This window comes from Suncus etruscus, chromosome 1 (genome assembly GCF_024139225.1).
Source record: "Suncus etruscus isolate mSunEtr1 chromosome 1, mSunEtr1.pri.cur, whole genome shotgun sequence".
Lineage (NCBI taxonomy): Eukaryota > Metazoa > Chordata > Mammalia > Eulipotyphla > Soricidae > Suncus > Suncus etruscus.
In genome coordinates this window covers 8077281-8103511 of record NC_064848.1, presented here as the reverse complement: position 1 = coordinate 8103511, position 26231 = coordinate 8077281, and the positions used below count along the sequence as shown (strand labels likewise).

The window sequence follows — 26231 nt, the reverse complement described above, 5'->3', positions numbered from 1 at the left end:
GGCAAGGCAGACACCTTACCTTTAGCACCACCGCCCGGCCCCTCATCTCCCAATTTTTGATGGAGGGGAGTTGAATATTTTTTCTTGTACAGTTCTACCAGTACTTTAAGTATCTCAAAGGAACTGTCTTAATTTTTCTTAGTCTCTTGAATTAGAGAATAGAGAAGCAAGGTGAGTACTCAAGCTACACCCTGAAATTTGATTGTTAGGGCAACTGACAAGAATCTCAAATATTCAGGGGCCAGAGAGATATATGGTGGTAGGGCATTTGCCTTGCATATCTAAGGGCGGTGGTTCAAATCCCAGCATCCCATATGGTCCCCCAAGCCTGAGTGTTAGAGCCAAGAGTAATCCCTGAGCACTGCTGGGTGTGAACCAAAAACCAAAAAAAAAAAAAAAAACAACCAAAAACAACAACAACAAAAAAAAAACCCTCAAATATTCTCCCAAATGCCACAAAAACAGAAGCAAAGGGGGCTGGAGAAAACTTTATAATCATATGTCTATAAACATAAATGAAACAAAAAAATTCATTTGTACAGTATCTTTTTAAATCTTCCTCTTTTCCCTAAATTATATGCTCCCACATCAGTTAAGGACATATTATTGCTCCACAGCACAAGTTCTAGAAACAGTACAAACAGTAGATGTAATGTGCCTTCTCTGGAGCAATCATTTTTCCATCAAATCCAGGAGCATAGTAGGCGTTACTACAAATGGTAAAGCACTGCAAGGACCTGTGAATATATCTGGGTCCATTTATCCTCTTGCAAAATCACAATGACAACTTACCAACTGGATGGCTATCATTAACACAGTCTTCAAAGTAAAAGTTCGGTCACAGAGGTCAAACAAGTCCTCCAAGCTAGGCCCGAGGAGCTCCAGCACCATGGCATTGTATTTCCCACATGGTCCAAAGTAATATACCTGTGGGAGACCGTCACCTGAAAGCAGATAGGAAAAGAGGTGTTGAGCGGGGAAGCAGGAGAGGGGAACAAAAACCAAATTGAGAAAGCTATATCAGCACTGATATACAAACATAGAAAGTACAATTTGTGAGATTTCCATAGTTTCACAGTCTTTACTGGAGAACTTAAACTAGGTTCTATAGTTTCTTTTTTGTTTGTTTGTTTTTTGTTTTGGGGCCACAACCAGTGGTGCTCAGGGGTTACTCCTGGCTATCTGCTCAGAAATAGCTCCTGGCAGGCACGGGGGACCATATGGGATGCCAGGATTTGAACCAACAACCTTAGGTCCTGGATTGGCTGCTTGCAAGGCAAATGCTGCAGTGCTATCTCTCCGGCCCCAGGTTCTATAGTTTCAATGAAAATAAATAATAAGTGGCAAAGGCTCTAGGTGCACAATGGGTGTGTTCAAACAGACAATTAACACGAAAGCCAAAGGCCTTTCCACTGGCAGAGATGGCAATAAATGGTCCCTGACCAATAATGAATCAGAGCGTGAGCTGTAGTGACCCGAGGATGAACCAAAAGGAACTATCTAGAAATGGTCACTGAAAGGCTTGCTGAATACCAAGGCCAGACTAACAGAAGTTGGGCATTAGCTGGCTTAATGTTTTTGTTTACTGTCAAAGTAAAAGAAAACTTTGCAACTTTTCCCCCAAGTAGAACTCAGAAAGGAGGGGTGAGTACAGAAAAGAAGTTAATCATGTCATATTGAATTTCTTGAAACATATTGAGTTTCTTACTCTTCATAGTGTTAGAGGGTCAAACCCAGGCCTCCTACATCACCCTGCTCTACAGTTTCTTTCTTTAGTTTTTGATTTTGGGCCATACCCTGTAGTGGGAACATATGCAATGCCAGGAATCAAAGCAGGTCTGCTGCATACAAAGCATGTGCTTCAGCCCATTGAACTCTCTCTCTTTCATATCTCTCCTCTTCTCTTCTCCACCCCACCCCACCCTCTCTCCCCAACAGCTTCTAGTCTTTTTTTTTTTTTTTTAAATGAACTGGAGCAAGTCTGACAGGGTTTGTGACTAATAAGTAATTAGGAAAATAAAAATTAAAATAAATCAATGGGTACTATGAAAGGCTATTTAAGGGGCCAGAACAACAGCACAGTGGTAGGGTGTTTGCCTTACGTGGCTGACCCAGGACGGACCTCAGCTCGATCCCTGGTGTCCCATATGGTTAGCCAGGAGAGACTGTCAGGAGTGCATAGTCAGGAGTAACCCCTGGGTCTCACTCAGTGTGGCCCAAAAACCAAAGAGAGAGGAGGGGGAGAGGAGAAGGAGAGAGGGGTGAGAGGGAGAGAAGGAGAGAGAGAGAGAGGAGAGAGTGGAGAGAGAGAGAGAGAGAGAGAGAGAGAGAGAGAGAGAGAGAGAGAGAGAGAGAGAGAGAGAGAGAGAGAGAGAGAGAGAGAGAGAGAGAAACCTAGAATTTCTCATTAAGTGGCAACCTGGAGAGCAATTCCCCATCACAGTATAATGCAAATACAAGATATCAGTCGACCTGTATTAAATGGTACCAATGAAGTGTGTACAAATGAGACTATACATGTGTTTTGCCTTATTTTGAGGCTATACCCAGTACTACTCAGGTGTCACTCCTAATGATGCTGGGGTAAGGGCCATCATTGTTACGAACTGAATCTAGGATTGTGGCAAGAGACAGAGCAGTAGCCTTTTGAGCTATGTCCCTGGTACTAACAAAATATTTTAAATTTTTGGTCTCATATGAAGAAACACTCATTTCTTAAACATTTCATGGCCTAATATTCTTCTTTTTATGAGACCTTTATTTTAGGTTTGGGGGAAAAGGGTGTGTACATAACTCACCACTCAGCACTCAGGGGATCCCAAGAACTCCTTCTGGTAAAATTCTGCCAAGGGGCTCAATGCTTGGACCGATGCTAATGGCCTGGCAGGGTTTGTGGGGTCATCAAGGTCTAGAGCCTGCCAATGCTGAGTGAGACTATGCAGTTCTCGAGGGCTTCCAAGCCTACACCTGCCAGTGTTGGAGGTGAGATATGAAGCACCAGGGACTGAAATTGAGGTCTTGCACATGTAGAGTATGGGTCCCTGACCCCTGGGCTATCTCCCTGGCCCCTGCCTACAAATGTTTTTAGACACCAAAATTCTATCTTCCTGCTTTCCACTTAAATATATAGGAAGAATAAGATACAATGAGGTAAACCTTTTCTTCTATGATCTCAATACTGTGTCCACTTGAAAAATTTGCAATAAAATGCAATGCCCTGTTACAAGTATGCTTAGATTATGTGGACAGAGCCCCTGTGAATGGGAAGAGTGCTTCATAAAAAGATCTTATAGTACTCCCAGCCCTGAATACCATATGAGAACACAGGAATCCATGGGCCGATTACCAGCTAGAAGATGACTTTCAACTCTGACCATGCTGGCAACCTGAACTCAGACTTCCGGCCTCTGGTCCAACAAATATATTTCTTAATGTTTGGATATAGGAAGTAGCTTAGTGCTACCATACTGTAAATTCTACTGCAAATGCCTTGGGTGTATAAAGCTCTGAGTTTGATCCTTGGCACCTCTCTCCAAACAGTCCCCTGATATATTATTTATATTCACCCACTCTGGTATTTTGCAATAGGAGCCTAGTGAAGTAAGAAAGTATTCGAGACTTGAGCTTGTGTGGATCATCCTTCTCTTCAAGGACCTGAGCTGTTGCCAGTGGTTCATTGCTTTGCTCAGTAATAGTTCTGTATGGAAACCAGTCCACCTGGTTCCAGATAAACACCCAACAACTTCAGTGTTTCAATATACTTACTCCTAGTCTCCTTCATTTCATAAAGTATATAGTATATTGTGTTTTTGCCAGCTTAATAAGTACAATTGAGTTGCTCTTATTTGGAATCTCTTTATTTCCAAAAGGGAAATTGAATTGAATTTGAAATGTCTTTTCAAGTATTCTTCAAAATATACAGAAACAATATAATAGCTAATCTCAAAAAGTCTAAATGTAACACCACTGTACAGATTAATTTTATTGTACAGCATCTCACCTATGGTAACTAGCTTGGCAATTTTTTCTATTTATATCCAGCATCACTAAAACTAACACTAACAACAACAACAATAAAACTGTATTTTTCAAAAAAAGCGGGCCTATATTTTTCTTAATAACAGAGTTTCTAATTATCCCTGGGGCCCGGGATAGAGTTGAGTGCTAGAGCACTCACTGTGCATGTTGTAAAGCTCTATGTTTAATCCCTAGAAGAAAAGGAAAAGAACAAAAAAAGGAAAGGGCAAGAAAAAAGGTAGGGAATGGGAAAGGAAAAGTAGGAAGGGGAAAGAAGAAAAAGGAATGCTGGAGAGAAAAAGGAAATAAAAGACCCACCTTTCTAGCTATATTTTTCTAGCTTCCCCTGACAGTAATTATGACAAATGAGATGAAAATAAATTTGTTAGATGAGCTTTTCTTTTTTTTCTTTTTTTTTTTTCTTTTTTTGGTTTTTGGGCCACACCCGGCGATGCTCAGGGGTGACTCCTGGTTGTCTGCTCAGAATAGCTCCTGGCAGGCACGGGGAACTATATGGGACACCGGGATTGGAACCAACCACCTTTGGTCCTGGATCGGCTGCTTGCAAGGCAAATGCCGCTGTGCTATCTCTCCAGGCCCAAGATGGGCTTTTCTAAAAAGAAAAGGGAGCTGATTGAGGCAGAGATATGACCCTTTTATGACAGGCAATACTCTAAAAGCCATTTCAGATACCTGAAGATGTAAAATAGGATAGGATAGAGCAAAAGGAGAACTGAAGACTAATAGTTCTAAAATAACCACATTCAGCCTTCTTTCTTGACACTTTTATTCCAAAGAAAAAGCAATCTCTTGGGGTTAAAGAGGTAGTACAGTAGATAAGGCACATGCCTTGCTGGTGTCCCAGTTTGATCACAAGCATCCCAAACCCTGACAATAATAGTGAATCATGAGTGCAGAGTTGGGAGAAAGCCTTGGGCACAGCCGGGTATAAGGAAGAAAACTTAATCTCTGTTTTCACTACATTTCTAAAAAATTGGGGCTGCATCATAATGCTCAGGGGTTATTTCTGGCTCTGCATTCAGGAACTACTCCTGGCCGGCCTCAGGCACCATATGGGTTAGTGGAGGTAGAACCTGGGTGAGCTGCATGCAAGGCTAGCAAACTACCTACTGCACTATCTCTCTCTGGCCCTAGATATTTAAAAAAAATTAGAATAGTCTAATCTAATTCTATTTAATGACTTTATCATCATTCCTTTATTTTGGGTAAACTACAAACTGAGGCACAGAATCCGCCTTCTGAAGCAGAAAGTCAGGACTGTTAAGTATTGTTTTGTTTTTGGTTTTGTTTTTTTGGGCCACACCTGGCAGTTCTCAGGGGTTACTCCTGGCTTTGTGCTCAGAAATTGCTCCTAGCAGGCATGGGGGACCATATGGATGCCAGGATTTGAACCACCATCTCCTGGGTCGGTCACTTGCAATGCAAACCAAACCAAAACAAAACAAAACAAAAAAAAAAAATGAGAAACTATATATAACCTTCCTGCAAAAGCCATTTTCTGCCTTTTCTCCCTATGGAGAAGCCCAGGGCCTCTCCTTTTTGTTGCTACTGAACTACACCAAGTGATACTCAGGGGTTACTCCTGGCTCTGCTCTCAAGAATTACTCCTGGCAGTGATCAGGAAACAATATGATGCCAGGGATCAAACCCCAGTCAAATCAAATGCCCCTCTCAGCTCCTCTGAGTCCTTCTTGAAGATGTATCTTTCTCTTTGACTCCAGTCAATTTCTCCAATATATATTTTTTAATAATACTATTTTACTTCACTTAAAAAAATAAGAGTAAGTTCAGTAAGGTGTTCCTGCTGGCTACTGGTTCCTTTCATTAAATATTCTGAGCTTCCAAAATATCTTGGCAGATTTGGGATGCTCAAGATAACATTGATACTATTAAAGTTGTCCAGACTATTGGAATCTGAAACTTTCTCAGAGATAGGCTGGGTCATAACAACTATGTCAGAGACTTGGATCTAAAAGTTGTTTCTGCTATTAACCATTGAAAATTCCTTCACATTTCTCTTCTATATATAAAGTGATAGGAACAAGAAGGAAGTAGTTTGACGGATTCTTTTTAAATTCGAAAATGAACACAGCTAGAATTTCCTACTAGTTAGGTTCTAGGTTCCTCTTTACAAAGTCAAAGATCTGGTATGAAAGAAATTTAACTGGTTTTATAGACAATGTGGAAGTATATATTCTATATATATGTATATACGTGTTACATATACACATATTATATACATATATAATTATGTACATGTATAATTATATACATAATATAATATACACATATATATGTATAACTATATATTCATATATGATTATATGTGTGTATATATAATTAAGAACACTTCTAGAGGAGTCTAGGAATGGCTTAATGGCTAAAAGAAGCTGCCTTGTGGTGTGAGCCAGGCTTGGGTTGCTGATACCTTCTCCTTGTACTACCACATTAACAGTCCTACTGTATGGGACCCCAGTGGCTGCAACAACATCTCTGACATTCCAGTTAGATGTGTGCAAATATTACAACTGAAAGTGAGGGTCTCTGGCAAGTATGTGTGTGAGCACCACAACCACAAGGTGTTGGAACACAATGATAAGAATCTGATTCCCAAAGAGCACCAGAACTTAGTAGTTAGAGTGTATAACTAAGTCACCATCACTAATTTCAACAAGCGAGGGGAAGGGATAGGAAAGGAATATATGAAACTAAAAACACTTTTTAAATAATTTCTTTATTTAAACATCATGGTTACAAACATGTTTATAATTGGGTTTCAGCCATTAAATGCACACCCTCCTTCATCAGTGCAACTTTTCCACCACCATTATCCCCCCATATCCCACCCCACCCCCATTCCCTGTCTGTCTTTGAGACAGGCATTGTATTTCTCTATCATTATCATGGTAGCTGTTAGTGTAATTATTTCTCTAAATGCACTTACCACTCTTTATAAGCTTCTTATGGTGGGCTGGTCTTTCAGCCCTCATCTCTATTGTCTCTGGGTATTATTATTATATTGTCTTTTATTTTTCTTAAATCCCACATATGAGTAAGACTATTCTGTGCTTACTGCTGTTCTTCTGACTTATTTTACTCAACACAATAGTTTCTTTTCTTTTCTTTTTTTCTTTTTATTTTTTTGGTTTTTGGGTCACACCCGGCAGCACTCAGGGGTTACTCCTGACAGGCTCGGGGGACCATATGAGATGCCAGGATTCGAACCGCCATCCATTTGCATGCAAGGCAAACACTCTACCTCCATGCTATCTCTCCGGCCCTCAACATAATAGTTTCTAAATTCATCCATGTGTAAGTAAATTTCATGACTTCGTTTTGGGCATCTGGGTTATTTTCAGATTCTGGCTATTGTATATTAGTGCTGCTATGAACATAAGAGTGCACAGGGCATTTTTGTATTGTGTTTTTGTGGGCCTAGGGTATATCCTTAGGAGTGGTATTGCTGGATGATCTCATAGCTCAATGTTCAGTTTTTTAAGGAATAAGGAATCCCCATATTGTTTTCCCAAAAAGGCTGGACTAGACAGTATTCCCACAAGCAGTGAATGAGAGTTCCTTTCTGCCTAAAACCATGCCAGCAGTGATTGTTCTTGTTCTTTGTGATGTGTGCCAGTCTCTGTGGTGTGAGATGATATCTCATTGTTGTTTTGATTTGTATCTCCCTGATGATTAGTGATGTGGCACATTTTTTCATGTGCCTTTGGCCATCCATATTTCTTCTCTGAGGAAATGTCTATTTATTTCTTCTCCCCATTTTCTGATGGGGTTAGATGTTTTTGGTTGGGTTTTTTTTTTGGGGGGGGGGTTGGTTTTTGGGCCACACCTGGTGACTCTCAGGGGTTACTCCTGGCTATGCACTGAGAAATTGCTCCTGGCTTGGGGGACCATTTGGGATGGCAGGGATAGAACCACAGTCCATCCTAGGTCAGCCACATGCAAGGCAAATGCCCTGGTGCTGTGCCACCACTCCGGCCCCAGATGTTGTTTTCTTGTTAAGTTCTGTCAGTATCTTGTATATCTTAGATGTTAGACCCTTATCTGATGGATATGGGGTAAATCGTTTCTCCTATTCCATGGGTGACCTTTGAAGTGCAAAGCTTGTGTATGGCCATACCACTCTGAATGCGCCTGATCTGTCTGAAGTGCAGAAGCTTCTCATTTTAATGTAATCCCATATATCTCTGCTTTCACTTCTTTGAAAAGTGTCTGGTTCATCCTTGAAGAAGTCTTTAGTTTCAATGTCATAGAGTGTTTTGCTTATGTTTTCTTCTATATACCTTATAGTTTCAGGTCTGATATCAAGGTTTTGATCCATTTTGATTTGACCTTTGTGTATGGTGTTATATAGAGGTTTGAGTTTGCTTTTTTACATGTGGCTGACCAGCTGACCCAACACCGATTGTTGAAGAGGTTGTCCTTGCTCCATTTAGGATTTCTTGCTCCTTTATCAAAAATTAGGTAATTGTATTGTCCCTTTATCAAAGATTAATTGATTGTATGTCTGGAGAACATTCTCTGAATACTCAAGTCTATTCCACTGACCTGAGGGTCTGTCTTTATTCCAGTACCAGGCTGTTGTAATGATTATTGCTTTGTAGTACAATTTTAAGTTGGGGGAACATTCCATCTTCTTTTACTTCAGGGGTGCTTTAACTATTGGGCATTTACTGTTTCAGATGAATTTTAGGAATAAAACATTTTTTATTCAATGGGCTGGAGAGAGGGTTTTTTTTGTTTGTTTGTTTTTGTTTGTTTGCTTTTTGGGTCACACCTGGCAGTGCTCAGGGGTTACTCCTGGCTCTTTGCTCAGAAATTGCTTCTGGCAGGCTCGGGGGACCAAATGAAATGCTGGGATTCGAACCACCATTCTTCTGCATGCACGGCAAATGCTCCACCTCCATGCTATCTCTCTGGCCCCGGATGGAGAGAGAGGGCTTGCCTTGCAACAGACCTGACCTGGGTTTAATCCCTAACATCCCCAAATGGTCTCCAAGCACTGCCAGGAGTAATTCCTGAGTGCAGAGCCAGCAATAAACCTGATTATTGCTGGGTATGACCTAAATATACAGATACAAAAAAAAATAGTATTTTTCCTTTTTTTTTTTTTTTGATTTTTTGATTTTTTGGTTTTTTGACTGCATCCATAGGTGTTCAGAGGTTACTCTGGACTCTAAGCTCAGAGATCACTCCTGCCAGGCTCAGGAGGCTAATGGGAGATGCCAGGGAATCAAATCCAGGTGGGCAGCATGCAAGTCAAACATATTACTTGCTGTACTATCACTTCAGCTCCTAACAAAACATTTTTTTAATTGAAAATCACCTTTGCACAATGAATTCACTTCAAATTTAGCAAGCCAGCTTGTCTAGTGGTGGACCTAATCATAGTTACACAGGTGATCCAAAAATAAACTCAGCTGGAAAAGTATGCTGTTAAGAGATTACAAATAAAGGGAATAGCTTTATGACTAAAATATGTGAATTCTGGGGCTGGAGTGATTTTATGGTGAGCTTGTCTTGGATGCAGTCAACCCAGGTTCTATCCCATATGGTCCCCCTGAGCACTGCCCAAAGTAATTCCTGAGGGCAAAGCCAGGACTGACCGCTGGTGTGGCCCCAAAGCAAAACAAGAAAAATTAGGACTCTAAAACTGTGACAGATCCATTTGTTTTTATCAGAACAAATGGAGGCTATACTTTTTTAAGGAAATCACTTTAAGGCAATGAGCACTGCTGGGTGTGCCCCCTAACCCCCAAAACCAAAACCGAACAAAAAATATGGATGTTTTAATTTGGGCCCTAAAGATAGTACAGTAAGTAGGGCACTTGCATTGGAGCAGCCAACCTGGGTTCAATCCTCAGCACTACACAATCTCTTTTTTTTTTTTTTTTTTTTTTTTTGGTTTTTGGGTCACACCCAGCGGTGCTCAGGGGTTACTCCTGGCTGTCTGCTCAGAAATAGCTCCTGGCAGGCAAGGGGGACCATACGGGACACCGGGATTCGAACCAACCACCTTAGGTCCTGGATCGGCTGCTTGCAAGGCAAACGCTGCTGTGCTATCTCTCTGGGCCCACTACACAATCTCTTAAGCACTGACAGGAGTGGTCCTTCAACATAATCAGGATTAAGTCCTGAGCACCACTGTCAGTGTATGACCAAAAAATCCAAAAAAGAAATTTTTAATAAATATTATTTCGAGAGATCCACAAAACAAGGGCTAAGGCTTAAATGCAAAATATATGTGTGTAAACCGACTTACAAGTGATAATTAGGTAACATTAATGAAGAGAGAGGGGTAAGCAAAAATGAGGGTGGTTTACCATCCACTCTCAAAATAAAGCACTCATGAAGGGATTCCTAATACACTGATCAAAAGCATAAAAAAAAGTCTGGAAGTTAAAAAGTGAATTCCACTCCTATTCTTCTTCCTCCTCATCAGAAAAGACTCCCAATTTCATTATAATTTCTTTACCCACAGGCATTTGTTATAAATTCATGCTGCAAAGTTAGATACACACTGTATATGCCACCATATATTTTCAGGAGGTAGCATAAACTTTTCCATTCATTAATAACATGCTCTGACAAAACCTGCTACACATGTGGCCACACATACATCACAGTGCACACAGAACAGGGATGAGGGAGGAAACACTGCAGCTCATTTTCAATCTGTCATAATTTAACTTGAGTTAAACACTTTTTTTTTTTTGGTTGTTGGTTTTTGGGTCACACCCACCCAGCAGCACTCAGGGGTTACTCCTGGCTCTATGCTCAGAAATCGCCCCTGGCAGCCACAGGGGACCATATGGGATGCCTGGATTCAAACCACTGTCCTTCTGCATGAAAGTCAAACACCTTACCTCCATGCTATTTCTCCGGCCCCTGAGTTAAACACTTAAAATCAAGTATAATGCTTTCTTTACCACCCAAGCTATCACCAACCTAAAAAGATTCTTTAATACTTTATGAACAACTCTAAGTAGAGATATTTTTAAAAGCACATCATCCTGAGAATTGAAATAGAACTACCTTGAAGCTTTTGGTAATTTGATCACATTAGAGAATAATTAGCCTTTCATTCTTCTTTTAAAAATAAAATCACCTAATTGTGAAGCAAAACTCAATAAGTTCCATAATACATTAATACCTAGATATAAAAATAACATCTTTTATTTTGGATTTTTTTGAGAGGGGACACACCTGGTGACGCTCAGGGGTTACTCCTAGGCTATGCACTCAGAAATCGCTCCTGACTTGGGGGACCAAATGGGACGGATGCCAGGGATTGAACTGTGGTCCATCCTGGGTTAGCCACGTGCAAGGAAAATGCCCTACTGCTGTGCTATTGCTCTGTCTCCAAAAATGACATCTATTGGGGCCAGAGAGATAGCATGGAGGTAGCGTGTTAGCCTTGCATGCAGAAGGACGGTGGTTCGAATCCCAGCATCCCATATGGTCCCCTGAGCCTGCCAGGAATGATTTCTTGGCATAGAGCCATGAGTAACCCCTGAGCACTGCCAGGTATGACCCAAAAACCAAAAAAATAAAATAAAATAAAATAACATCTATTTTATATACACACACGTTTTTGGTTTGAGGCCACAACCAGCAGTCTTCAGGTTATTTTCTGGCTCACTGTTTGGGGAACAGGGGTCTCTTCCTGTAGTACTTGGAGGATTTGGTGTTGGGGATCCAACCCAGACTTCCCACATGCAAAGCATGCATGCCAGCCCTTTGAGGCATAGTTTCAATCCAATTGCTATAATATTTTTATGAAAAAATAAGTATAACTAGATCATGATTGTTTCTTTTTTGTTTGTTCTTGGGTTTTTGGATCACACCCAGCGGCACTCAGGTTACTCCTGGCTCTAGGCTCAGAAATCGCTCCTGGCAGGCTCGGGGGACCATATGGGATGCCGGGATTTGAACCACTATCTTTCTGCATGCAAGGCAAACACCCTACTTCCATGCTATTTCTCCAGCCTGATCATGATTGTTTCTAAAGTTAAAACTGGATAAAACCTTCGACACAAAAATCTTGTCAATTCCTTTGGGTTTACAGGTTTGTTTGGCTTTTACAGGTTTTTAAATTAAAAAAAAATAAATGTTTTTTTGATGGAGAAATAATACAGCACATATCCCCCCACCTCACCTCCACTCCCCACCCCCTTGCCAAAAAGAAATTCAGTCAAACAGGTAATAGGATGGATGAGGTAGTAAAAGTGATGGTAAATAAGAGCAGATAAAAGAAGGCCCACAATTAGTCTCTCCCCCAACCCATGACTGTGACAGATGGCAGGACAGCAGGGACCTTACCCACACATATGACCATGGCTAAGGACCAATGAAAGCCAGGAAAACAGGAAATCACTGGGATACCAGTCCTAGAGAGACTCAGTAAGCCCCAGAAGGGAACACAGGGCATAGGCTCCAACTGCTGACTCCAAACAAGGCAATACCTTGAACAGAAAACAGCATAGTGACAAGACCAGACAATAGTATACAAGAAGAGAGCAGATGGCAAGCGTTAGTACTTATGATGTTACATTGTACTGGGCATCCAGGGAGGAGTGACATGGGTAAAAGAAGAGGCCTTGGGCTAGAGCAATAGAACATCGGTAGGGTGTTTGCCTTGCACTCGGCTGATCCAGGATGGACCATGGTTCTATCCCCAACATCCCATATGGTCCCCGAAGCCAGGAGTGATTTCTGAGTGCAGAACCAGGAGTAACCCCTGAGCATCACTGGGTGTGTGTGGGGGGGGGGGGGGAAGAAATGGGGAGAGAGAGAAGGAGGGAGGTGGGAGGAGGAAAGGGAGGAGGGGGGATGGGTGGAAGAAGAGGGGAAGAGAATGAGGAGGAGAGGAGGAAGAGGAGGAGGCCTAACATCTGGGAGAGACCTAGACCTATCTACTTAAACCTTACAATAAATTCTAGTCTGAGGTTTATATGCAAATATAACCTACAAGTCCCAAGAACCCACCAGGGTAGAAAAAACCCACTTCATTCTAACAGCACTGCAACCAGGTTAAACTAATAAATGAGCAGAAGTTGTTTTTTTGTTTATGTTTGTTTGTTATTTTGGTTTTAGGACCACACCCAGCAGTGGTTAGGGTGTTCTGCCCTCGGGAACCACTTCTGGCAGTGCTTGAGATCACATAGGATGCTGAGGACTGAACTTGTATCAGCTGCAGATGACACTATACTATTATCTCTCTGTCCCTTTTTTAAAAATAATAATAATAATAATAATAATAATAATAATTTCTTTAAGAAATTTTAAGTTTAAAAATGGTCCATTTTTTCATTTATTTCTTATTTTGGTTTTTGGGACACACCCAGCAATGCGCAGAAGTTAATCCTAGCTCTGTACAAATGAATTTCTCCTAGAGGTTCTCAGGGGACCATATAGGATGCCAGGGATCACACTTGGATCAACCAAATGCAAGGTAAGCACCTTACCCATTGTACTATTACTCCAGCCCCCTCAATTTCTTTTTTTTTTTTTTTGAGAAATCATCATACTACTTTCCATAGAGGATGAGTCAGATAGCATCCTAAAGAACCGTGTATGAAGGTTCCTTTCTCATCAGAACCCCACCAACACAGGCTTATTTCCAGACATTTTGATATGTGCCAGTCTCACTAGCGTCAGATTATATTTCAGTGTTGTTTTGACTTTCATTTCTCTATCATGAGTGATGAGTCCTTTTCCATGTGCCTATTGGCCATCTGTACGTCTTCTTCGGGAAAGTATCTGTTCATCTCTCTCCCAATTTTTGGATGGGGTCACTAAAGCTTTTGCTGTTGCTGTTTTGTGAGAACCTTTTTGATATATTTTGTTTAAGTCCTTTCTCCCATTTGGAAGGCAGTTTTGTTTATGATAGTCTTGAGTTTCTATGGCTATGCAGAAGTGTTTTAATTTACTATGGTCCAATTTATTTACTATTTTTTAGTCTCTGCCTCTGTAGTAATCTTGTTAAAGACACCTCTATTGTCAATTCCTAGTGAGTTTGTGTTTTTTCTTGAATGTATTTTATGGATTCTGACATAATCTCAAGACATTTACTTTTTTATTTATTTTTGGGTTTTGGGCCGGTGACTCTCAGGGGTTATGCCTGGCGATGCACTCAAAAATCGCTGACTTGGGGGCCCATATAGGACACCAGGGATTGAACTGCAGTCTGTCCTAGGTTAGCATGTGTAAGGCAAACACCCTACTACTTGCACCACTGCTCTGGCCTCAAGAAATTAATTTTTGTGAATGTTATGTAGTTCTATTTTTATTTTAAAATAATTTTATTTGGGGCCGGAGAGATAGCATGGAGGTAAGGCATTTGCCTTTCATGCAGAAGGTCATCGGTTCGAATCCCAGCGTCCCATATGGTCCCCCGTGCCTGCCAGGAGTAATTTCTGAGCATGGAGCCAGGAATAACTCCTGAGCACTGCCGGGTGTGACCCAAAAACCACAAAAAAAAAAAATTATTTTATATTTATTAAAACACTGATTTTTTTCATAATACCGTTGTTTCAGGCATATAATGTGATAGACAAGCTCCCTACAATTACAATACGTGGATAAGCCACGTATCAGGTGCACTGCAGGTGCATGTGGATAGTGGTTCAGGTTTTTTTTTTTTTTTTTTGGTTTTGGTTTGTTTGGAGACTACACCCATCAGCACACAGGGGTTATTCCTGGCTTTGTGCTCTGAAATCACTCCTGGCAGGCTCGGGGGGCCCATATGGGATGCCAGGGATCAAACCGGGTTCGTTCTGGGTCTGCCATGTGCAAGGCAAATGCCCTACCGCTGTGCTATTGCTCTTGCCCCTAAGTGAAGCATTTTTGAATAAAAGTTAATGAGCTCTGCAACTCTCAAATAGTTCTACAAACTTTCCTTTCTTCCCACAGAATTTTAGCAAATGCAAAAAAAGTTTTAATTCATTACATTCAGAGATTGCCACTTTATTAAGTTTTGGCTTACCCTCCTTTCCAGAAAAAAATATTACCCAATACCCACCTGGACATTTATCTTCAAAAAACAGAGTGTCCCCTAATTGTCTCTGAGGTTACTATTGCCCCCCAGGAGATGATCACCCTGATGAATGTATCCGTTCCTCCATCCTCCCTATCTTCTTCCTCTCCCCTGGAATCTTCCTTCCTTCTTTACCCTCCCTTCTCTTCACTTCCACCCCACAGTGCTATCACTCTGGCCCCTAGTGGCTCAGTTCTACAAGGACCTGTGAAATACATAGGAGAGGCTGGCTTATACATGAAGCACAAAACAGATCCTATAAGTAACAATTTACATGCCTCCAACCAAGAAGCCACATCCAAGTTCTTGACTCTCTCCTAGTCTTTAGTCTAGAGCTGCTGGTTCTGCTATATGGAATTAAATTTAAATTTATATGGAGTTAAATTTAAATTTAGAATTTAAATTAGGGGCTGTGCCTAAATTTGTTCACTGCATTTCCAGGGCTTGCTTGGTTTAGAACACAGCTCTAAGGTCTGAACTGTAGGCTTAGCAAGAGACCCTGGTTTGATCACCTGGACAATATGTACCACAAGCAGTCCCCCCCCCCATAAAAAAACACCATTAGACCTAACTGGGACACTCAATAAATCCCTCTTTATGAAGTGCATAGAGAGACACATAGTATACATATAGGAGCCGGAGCAGTGGGAAAGCAGTAGGGCATTTGCCTTGCACACGCTAACCTAAGATGGACCACAGTTCAATCCCCCGGCATCCCATATGGCCCTCCCCCAAGTCAGGAGTGATTTCTGAGCACATAGCCAGGAGTAACCTCTGAGTGTCATGAGGTGTGCCCCCCCAAAAAAGAAATTTATGAAATGTATGTTGATTCATAGTACCCATATATAAATAAACTAAGCCTTGAACTTAGCCTACTTTGTACCTAGAAGGCTTTTTTTACTCTATTTAAAAGCATCCTAGAAATTCATACCTGTTTGAGAAGTACAATAACCATTTCTCCTAAGGCATCCCAGATGTTCATAATCAAACACTGCTTTTTCCCTTAAAAATTCATTTTTGGGGGCCCGGAGAGAGCACAGCGGCGTTTGCCTTGTAAGCAGCCGATCCAGGACCAAAGGTGGTTGGTTCGAATCCCGGTGTCCCATATGGTCCCCCATATGGTGCCTGCCAGGAGCTATTTCTGAGCAGATAGCCAGGAGTCACCCCTGAGCACCGCCAGGTGTGGCCCAACAACAAACAAACAAAAAATTCATTTTTGGGGGACTGGAGAGATAGCATGGAGGTAGGGCAAATTTTGCCTTGCATGCAAAAGGACAGTGGTTTGAACCCCAGCATCCCATATGGTCCCTCAAGCCTGCTAGGAGCAATTTCTGAGTGTAGAGCCAAGAGGAACCCCTGAGTGCTACTGGGTGTGACCCAAACCCCCCCAAAAAGAATTCATTTGGGGGGTCAGAAAAAAAATGAATTCATTTTTGGGCTGGAGTGATAACATAGTAGTAGGGCACATGCCTTGCATGCAGCCAACTGGGAAGGACCCAGGTTCAATCCCCGGTATCCGATATGGTACCCCGAGCCTGCTAGGAGCAATTTCTGAGAGTAGAGCTAGGAGTAACACCTGAGCACCGCTGGATGTGGTCCCCCCAAAAAACCACACCCCAAAAAAACCCTTCACTTTTATATACCTTAAAAAATCCTAAAAAAAAAAAAGTGTGCATGTGTGTACCAATACCAATTGAGGGTAGCATGCAGGAGAGAAAGATTGTATTCCACACCTGTGTACGTTTGTGGGTAATCCCCAGCACTGGAAGCACCCCATTCTCATGGAAATCCACTGAATTGTGGCCAGTTTCATTTGAGTTGCCTAAGAATCACTGGAAGGAGCTTCCTGTCTCCTGAGCACCACTTGAGAGGCTCCAAAATAAATGGATGAAAATAAATAAATGATACCCCACAATTTTAGTTTGCAATAGTTTCTACTAAGCCATTAGAGAGCTCCTTGAAACAACGATCTTACAATACACATACTAAAAGCTCAGCAGATATTAAATCTCATCCTATGAAGCTTTAATCTCCTGAAGACTGAGGACAGAAATAAAATTCTCTTTTTTAATGTGGTGCTAGTAAATCAAATCCAGGGCTTAAAGATGCACAAATAAGCATTCTGTTGTTGGGCTATTTCCCCAGCAAAACTACTTTATTTATAACTTGGCAGTCCCTAAATCATGCTGTATATTGTGGGCACATAACTGATACACCATAGTTTTTATTAGTGAAAACTTCATTACCTTCATTATGACTGTGATTATTAAGAGATAGCCATAGGATGGTATGGTATAATGAACTGAAGCAATAAGAATAATAAGAGGAAATTTATGGAAAAGTCAAGATTATACCATATTACTGAAAACACAAATGAGAACAGAGGGGATAGAGAATTGATGAGCTGCTGCTTCTTTTTTTTTTTTCTTATTTTGGTTCTTGGGCCACACCTGGTGATGCTCAGATTGTACTCCTAGTTCTGCTTAGGAAACACTCCTGGTGAGTCTTGGGGCATCTTATATATGCTAAGGATTAAATGCAGGTTGGTCACATGCAAGACAAGCATCTTAATCATGTACTACCTCTCTGGCCTCTTAGTCTTAGTTTTTATCTTAAGCATAATAGTAGAGAAGTTATATTCTACAAATATAAAAGAAATAAACTCACAATAGACAACAGTATAAAGAGCTATCTACTTTGATATAGTCTGTTACCAGAAATGGAGGAAAATATTCTCTCACCAATGTCACTGACAGACACAGAAAAGGATGCCAGAGAATATACTCAGGACGCCCACACACAGTGCATGTACTTTAGTCCTCTGAGCCATTTCCCCAATCCTACATATTCATAAACTGAAAGTATACATGATTTTTGGTTCACATTCCTACATGTGCTTGTCAAGTTATCTCTTAGATCCCTATGAATTCATAAAGTTTACCACCACAAGTCACATGGTACAATACTTGTTTCTTTGGGTTTTTTTGTTTTTGTTTTTTGTGTGTGTGTGTGTGTGTGTGTGTGTGTGTGTGTGTGTGTGTGTGTGTGTGTATTTTTGTCACCCACTGACACTCAGGGGTTACTCCTGGTTATGCGTTCAGAAATTGCTCCTGGCATGGGGGACCATACCGGACACCAGGGGATCGAACCGCAGTCTGTCCTAAGTTAGCGTGTGCAAGGCAGAAGCCTTACTGCTTGTGTCACCGCTCTGGCCCCTACCTCCTTTTTTTTAATAATTAACCTTGACCAAGTATTGCGCTTCGAAGAGGGGCAGTGAGGGTTGTGATCAGTCCAACAATAGTCTTGAAGTTTCATTTTTAGTTTGAAATGAACCTGCTCCTGCTTTTGATTTCCTTAACATTTCCTTGAGCTCAAGAGAGAGCACAAGACTTAAGGTTACATGTGGCTGACCCCTGTTTGATTTCCAGCACCACACATGGTCCTCCAAGCACCATCAGGAATGATCCCTGATGCAAAGCACAGGCAGGTGAACACCCCCTAGCCCCCCAAAAAAATAACCAAATGAAACAAAGAACAAATAATCCCTACAGCAACCAGAAAACTATTCTTTTTTGTTTTTAGGTTTGGAAACCAAACTTAGCAATGCCCAAGGGTTACTCATAGCTCTGTGCTCAGATATTACTGTTGGTAGGCATGAGGGACCATATGGGATGCCAGGGATGGAATCCAGGCCATTGCTGGGTTGGCTACATGGAAGGTAAATGCCCTACCCACTATGCTATCACTCCATCCCAGAAAACTATTCTTTTTTTTGGGGGGGGGGTCACCCAGTGGCGATCAGGGGTTACTCCTGGCTCTGCACTCAGAAGTCACTCCTGGCTGGCACATGAGGGGAGGATGATGCTGGGATTTGAACCACAGTCCATCCTGGATTGGCTGAATGCAAGGCAAACTCCCTACCACTGTGCTATCTCTCCAGTCCCAGAAGACTATTCTTAATGTCTAAAAAATGATTGGACAGATGAAGAAGGAAGCACCCCAAAATGTAAGTACTGGAGAGGAAAGTTATTATAGTGAGACAATGTGAAAACTGAATCATTTCAGACTGAATAATTTTTAAATGATCTTTACACTGCAAATTCTGAATTACTGTACTATGTAAAATGAAGCTGACATAATGCTGATTTTAAAATAAAACAAAAACATATACAGAGATATAGATCAGGAATAGAGTATACAATTCACATATTAATTGTGATTGGATTCACAACACCAAAAACATACAAAAATCTAGGAACCATCTTTTAAAAAATAAGGAAAGACTGACCTATAATTAAGGGAGAAAAAGCATCATTGGAATCTTTGGAACAGGTGTTATTTTATGAACAAGTTCAGACTAATGACATTTCCTTTTCCTAACCAATGCCAGCAGAAACACTGTCTCAGTTCTGTGAACCAAATCACAACTCTCCTGTTCAATCCACTTACATATAAGTTACTTGGGTCTGTCTTTTGGAATCTTACCTTCTATTTTTCATAAAGTTCCCCAAAAATGAAAAAATCCAAGTGACAAATTCTTCCTTCACACTTAGCAAATACCTCTAACAGTTCTGTACTTTGCAACACAGTGCACCAAAACCGTATTGGTACTTCGTGTTACTGGTAGGTTATGCAAGCCAATTTCTTTAATAAACTCACAACAGGGCTGGAGTAATAGCACAGTGATAGAGCATTTGCCTTGCATGCAGCCAACACAGGACAGACCCCGGTTCGAGTCCTGGCATCCCATATGGTCCATATGGTCCCCGAGTCTGCCAGGAGCAAATTCTGAGCATAGAGCCAGGAGTAACCCCTGAGTGCCGATGAGTGTGACCCAAAAATAAAAAAATAATACATATAATAAACTCACAACAATCTACTTGCAATTACAGAAACCACTCACCCAGCAAGTCTTTGCCAGAAAGTGTTCTTTGTTTCTTTGGAGGCCACATTCAGTTGAGCTCCTGATGGCTCTCTGGGTTGATATTTGGTACTAGATCTGGGTTGATATTTGGTACTAGAGATCAAAGCAGAGTTGGCCATATACAAGACTCTACTTTTTTTTTTTTTTTTTGGCAGCGCTTAGGAATTCCTCCTGGCTCTATGCTCAGAAATCATTCCTGGCAGGCTCAGGGTACCATATGGGATGCCGGGACTCAAACCACCATTCTTCTGCATGCAAGGCAAATGACCTACCTCCATGCTATCTCTCTGGCCCCATAGGTCCTACTTTAAACTTTTTGTTGTTGTTGTTTTTGTTTTTGGATCATACCTGGCAGTGCTCAGGGGTTACTCCTGGCTCTATGCTCAGAAATCCCTCCTGGCAGGCTTGGGGGACCATATGGGATGCCGGGATTCAAACCACCGTCCTTCTGCATGCAAGGCAAACACCCCACCTCCATGCTATCTCTCTGGCCCCACAAGAACCTACTTTAAACTTTTTTGCTGGTAAATAAAAACAAGGAGATTAAGATGCTTGGCCTTGCATAGATGAACCTGGTTCTATTCCAGATAATGCATTTGATCCCCAAACTCTACCAATAGTGATCCCCAAGCACAGAGCCTAAAGTAATTAACCCTTAGCACCACAGAATATGGCCCCAAAACAAAATGATATGTTGCTACATATACAGCAAAGAGGTAGTCAGAGAATTAATGCTGCTGTCTTCTTCTCAACTACAGAAAATACACACAAATTAAACAAATTTATTTTAATTCCAAAGGGTAATGAGCTATGGGTTTCAGAAATACCAGTTCCTCTTTTGGCTATTTATAAAGAGTTAATAAAGACTAAGTTCATGGCTTTTCATTCTTGAAAGAATAGAAACTCAGAAATCTGTGACAGCTAAATGAACTCCAATAAAGACTAGCAATTAATAGTACTGAGAGGTGAATTAGATATTAAAGACTAATAAAAAAAAAACTTTCCTCTTTTTTCCCACAAAATTTAGCATCCCCATACACCACTTTACTTTAGGGGTTGGAGAGATATAGCACAGAGGTAGAGGTGTTTGCTTGCACGTGGCCAATTCAGGAATCCCATATGCGCTTTCTAAGCATAGAGACAAGAATAACCCCAGAGTGCCAACAGGTGTGGCCTCAGAACAAAACAAAACAAAAAAACATATATACTATAAATATACCTCAAAAACTTCTGGAGACTAGAGAGAAAGTACATGAGTTCAGGGGCATGTCTTGCATGCAGCCAATTCTGATTTGATCCTCAGCACCACATAGACCCCCATGCATCACCAGGTGTGGTCTTGAAGACCATCAAGCACTGTCCGGGTGACCTGCATGATCCTGGCACCTCGGGAACCAAACAACACTGAATCCTCAGGCCCTCATATTGAACTACCAGCACAGTTGTTGGTTAAGGTCAATGGAAGAAGCCCCCAGGCCTCATAAGCATGGCTTGGAAGCCCTCCCCTCCAAAATTTTTGAAATAATATAGGAAAACCTGAACACTCGTCAATCAACAAGGGAAAGAATGAGTACTATCACTCTCTAAAAAGAAAAAACGACCAATATTCGATGTCTGAAGTTTATTTCATATACAGAGATGCTCTTCACATGCCAATCAATCCTAGGTTCTTGCTGACTCACCAACTCATGCGCACATTTATATTTAGGTTCTGCTCCACAATAGAAGCAAGATTGACTGGTGGTGCTCCTTCAAAGGCCAGATATTTTTAAACACCACCTCATCCTTTATACAAAGAAAAGGACTGTACCATTTTGTTTGATTTTAACATGAGACTTCAAAGGGTGAATGGTCGAATGTTCGGCAGATGGAGTATTAAGTTTCAATTAATCATTTTAGGCCCCTGTAATCAAATAAATAAAAGAGGCAATTCTGTGCTCCTTTTCTTTCTCCCCAAAACTAAGATTCTCTGGGTGTTGTGTATGTAAACATTTTTATGGGATTGTTATGTTACTGACCCTACCCTGATGGTGATTGTGTCCTACCCTAGGGTGTGACCTGGCATTCTGCTCCCACCCTAGGGTGGTACCTAATTCTGCTCCCACCATTGGGTGATACCTGATTCTGGGGTATAAAAGCAAGGGTCTGTGGAAGGTGAGGGGCTTTTTTCCTGAGGCCTATTCTTAGGCCTTTTGGCTTCGGCCTCTTCACAGAATAAAGAGCTGTTTTCTTCGGAAGCCTGACTGCCTGTTGGCTTTCTTCCCGCCGCATTCTCCTCAGAACCGCCGGCTGAACAGGGTAATAGACACGTGGTCTGAGCTGGAGGAGAAAGGCCTCATCTTCCATCCCTCCATCAGTCAACCTCATCAGGGGCTGACTTGCAACATCTGGGGTTACAAAAGTAAAAAAGATTCCTTCAGACTAGCTAGCAGGGGTCTTCAAACTTTTTAAACAGGGGGCCAGTTCACTGTCCCTCAGACCATTGGAGGGTCTGACTCTAGTAAAAACAAAACTTATGAACGAATTTTTATGCACACTGCATATATCTTATTTTGCAATGAAGAAACAAAACAGATACAAATACAATATGTGGCCCGTGGGCCATAGTTTGAGGACCACTGAGCTAAAGGGTACAACAATCCTCTGGAGCGGGGTTGGCCTAAGACAGAGCCTTGGAAATAATTCTGTAATGATAAGGACAACTTGGGGCTAAAAAGAGCTCAAGGGGCTGAGGGCTGAGTACATGCTGAGTACATACAGGAGGCCCAGGTTCAATCCATGGCACCACTAATGGAACTTTACAAGAACACAACCCAACATCATAAGAAGAGATAAAAGAAACTTCCTCAAAAAAGAAATGCAAATGGCTAAATGTATAAAAGAAACACTCTATATCACCAATCAAAAGGGAAATGCAAATCAAAATAAGATATTAACTCATACCAGGCAGAGAGACAGACAGACATCAATAAGAACAACAATAACCAGTGTTGGCAAAGAATGTGGGGAAAAAGAGACCCTCATTACTGCTGGTAGAAATGTAGACTGATCCAGCCTTTGTAGAAAATAATACGGATATTCCTCAATAATCCAGAAATTGAGCTTCCATATAACTCAGCAATTTCATTCCTAAAATTATGGCCTAAGGGCCAAAACCACAATTCAGAAAAGGCATCTGTATACCTCACCCCTATGTTCACTGCAGCAGTATTCACAATAGCCAAAATCTGTAGACAAGCCAAGTGTCCAAGAACAGATGAGTAGATAAAAAAAAAATCTATGGTATAGCAACACAATGCAATACTATGCAGCCATTAGAAGTCATGAAATTTACTGATACATGAATGGACATGGAGAATATCATACTGAGTTAAAGGGAGAGAGGGACAAACAGAATGATCACTAATTTGTGGCATATAAATCAACCCTGTAGGAGAATAACCAAAGATAATAATAGAAACAGATCAGGAGAACTGATCCTTAGTAGGAACTATGCCACAATATGGGCAGGAGGGTTAGGATAGGGAAGGAAGAACTACTACAACGATAGGGGAAAGTGGTTAATTTGGATGAGAACTGGGTGCTGAAAGGAGGCAAAGTAATATGTATGATACGCATTCAGTAACAGTTTTGCAAACCACAGTACTTAAAAGGAAAAAAGAGAAAGTTATCTGCAAAAAAGGCAGGAAGGAGGGGATTGGGGTGGGAGAAGGGAAACCAGGGACACTGGGGGACGGAAGGTGGCACTGGTGACAGTACTGATGTTGGAACACTGAATGCCTGAAAGCCAATCATGAATAACTTTGTAACTTGGTGATAGTTCACAGTGATTCAATAAATTAAAAAAAAAAAATCTGTGACACCAGATGATTCCCCCATGCACTGCCCAGAGTGATCTGGAGCAGAGAGCTACCCAGAGTAATCCTTGAGCATCATCAGCTGTGGCCCACTTTTTGTTGTTGTTGTTGTTGTTTTGTTTTGTTTTTTGGGCCACACCCGGCGGTGCTCAGGGGTGACTCCTGGCTGTCTGCTCAGAAATAGCTCCTGGTAGGCACGGGGGACCATATGGGACACCGGGATTCGAACCAACCACCTTTGGTCCTGGATCGGCTGCTTGCAAGGCAAACGCCACTGTGCTATCTTTCCGGGCCCCAGTGTGGCCCACTTTTTAATAAAGACCCCAGAGTTGGGATCTGGAGTGGATAGTACTGGTAAGTGGAGACTGCAAAGGTGCCTTATTCAACCTTCAGGCACCTTCTTCGACCTCATCATGCTGAAAACGCTCAAGGGCTAAGAATGAAGCCCAAGAATAAAGCACTTATCTTGCATGTGTAAAGTCTTGGGTTCACTGCCAGTGTGTTAGAACACCACTGCACAGATGTTTGGAGGCTTGGTTTTGCATTACTAGGGATGACACAGGGCCTTATATACAGGAGGTGATATTTCATAAATGGCAAGTACTCTATCATTGAGTGCCAACCCTGCTCTCCTCCACTCTGAGAATCCCAAAATGTTAGAATGTCTGGCAGCAGTATGCTTACTCTCTAAGCAAGCAAAGATGAAAAGGACATGTATGGTATTCAAGTTCAACCCTCCTCTTATCATATAAAACATTTTCTCCCTATTCTTAGAGAAAATGCTCATAAGCCACATTCTCAACAGAACTTGCTCCCTGATGAATGGCTGAGTCAACAGGATTCTGTACTCCTAGTGGAAGGGACCAAGGCTGCAATCAGCCAGTCTGCTGCTCAGGAATCTATAAATTGGGACACAGACAATTTCTATGTGTGTTTGAAACAGGAAAGGTGGTGTGAGAAGTTTTCTTTATCAAAAAGAAGAGAAATAGGGGATGGAGGAGTAGGACAGCAGAAGGGTGTTTGCCTTATATGTGGCTGACCGGGTTCGATCCGACATCGCATATGGTCCCATGAGCCCACCAGGAGTGATTCATGAGCTCAGAGCCAGGAGTAACCACTGAGCACCGGGTGTGTCCCCAAAACAAAACAAAACTAAAAACAAAAGAAGGTAAGTAGAAGCAAGGGACTAGATAAATGAATAATACCTGAAGAACATGCTTTTGCTTTGCATACATGAGGCTCAGGTGATTCCCCAGTAACACCACATGTAGTCCCTTAACACTGCTAGAAGCCACACCCAGCACCGAGTCTTGAATAGCAAAACAAGCAAGCAATATTGAAAAAATGCAGAAGGTTCACAAAAACCATAAAAATTATTTTATGACCGTATCATAGGAAAGTAAAATAAAGTGTATCAGAGTCAGCAAAGGTTGGGCAGATAGGATACAGTACAGCAGATACGGTGCTTGTCTTGCACATGGCTGATCTAAGTTCGGTCCCCAGAAACTCATATGATTGATTACCTGAGCTCCACCAGGAATAATCCCTGAGCACAGGGCTACTAGGAGTAAACCTTGATCACAGTTGGGTGTAGCCCAATCCCAACAACAACAACAACAACAACAACAACAACAACAAAAATGGTGGACAGAAAGAGAAGTTTCTCCTGGTTCCAAGAAGCTTTCCAAGGCTTCATTCCAATTCTACGTAAGTTCTATAGATTTCCAACCTTGGTTTCATGACACATCCTGCAATTTTCCAGTAAATCTCCTTTGTTAAACTCATTTGAATAATATTCTGTTATGTGCCCTCAAAGTAGAATTGAACAACATTCACACATAAATTTTCCAATTTAACCATTATTTTCTTCTTCAGTCATTTTATAAATAGGATGTACTTCTAGAAGGGTACATGAGATGATTTAGAGAAGAAAAAGAAAAGAAAAAATATATAGATACAAATTGTGTTTTGGAAAATTCAGAGGAGAGAAAAACAGACAAGCAAAATGTCAACAAAGTATTAAGCAGTGAAACTTTTCATAAAAATCAGTACAATGAGGGGCCAGATTGATAGCACAGCAGTAGGGCATTTGCCTAGTAAGTGGCTGACCCAGGAAGGACCTGGGTTCAATCCCCAGCATCCCATATGGTCCCCGAGCCAGGAGCTATTTCTGAGCACAGAGCCAGAAAATAATTTTTTATCTACTTTATGAACTTATCATTTATTTACAATTTTGAGGAAAATTCAAGAAATTAGCTTTACTCATCTACACAGATGTGTCACCACCTCCACAATAAGAAATAGAGAGGAAGAGTGAGAGCGAGGTAGAGACTGATCTCCCATCTGTGAGATTAAAAAA

The 26231-nt window shown here is 41.4% G+C and overlaps 1 protein-coding gene across 1 annotated transcript in view; it reads right to left on the bottom strand.

Annotated features, from left to right (window-relative positions):
• CSNK1G1 (casein kinase 1 gamma 1) overlaps positions 1-26231 on the bottom strand; it is a 142156-nt gene that overhangs the window by 44797 nt on the left and 71128 nt on the right. Inside the window, exon 4 of the mRNA XM_049777951.1 lies at positions 793-944. Coding sequence (XP_049633908.1) covers positions 793-944 — 152 coding nt within the window. The remainder of the gene's footprint in view (positions 1-792; positions 945-26231) is intronic.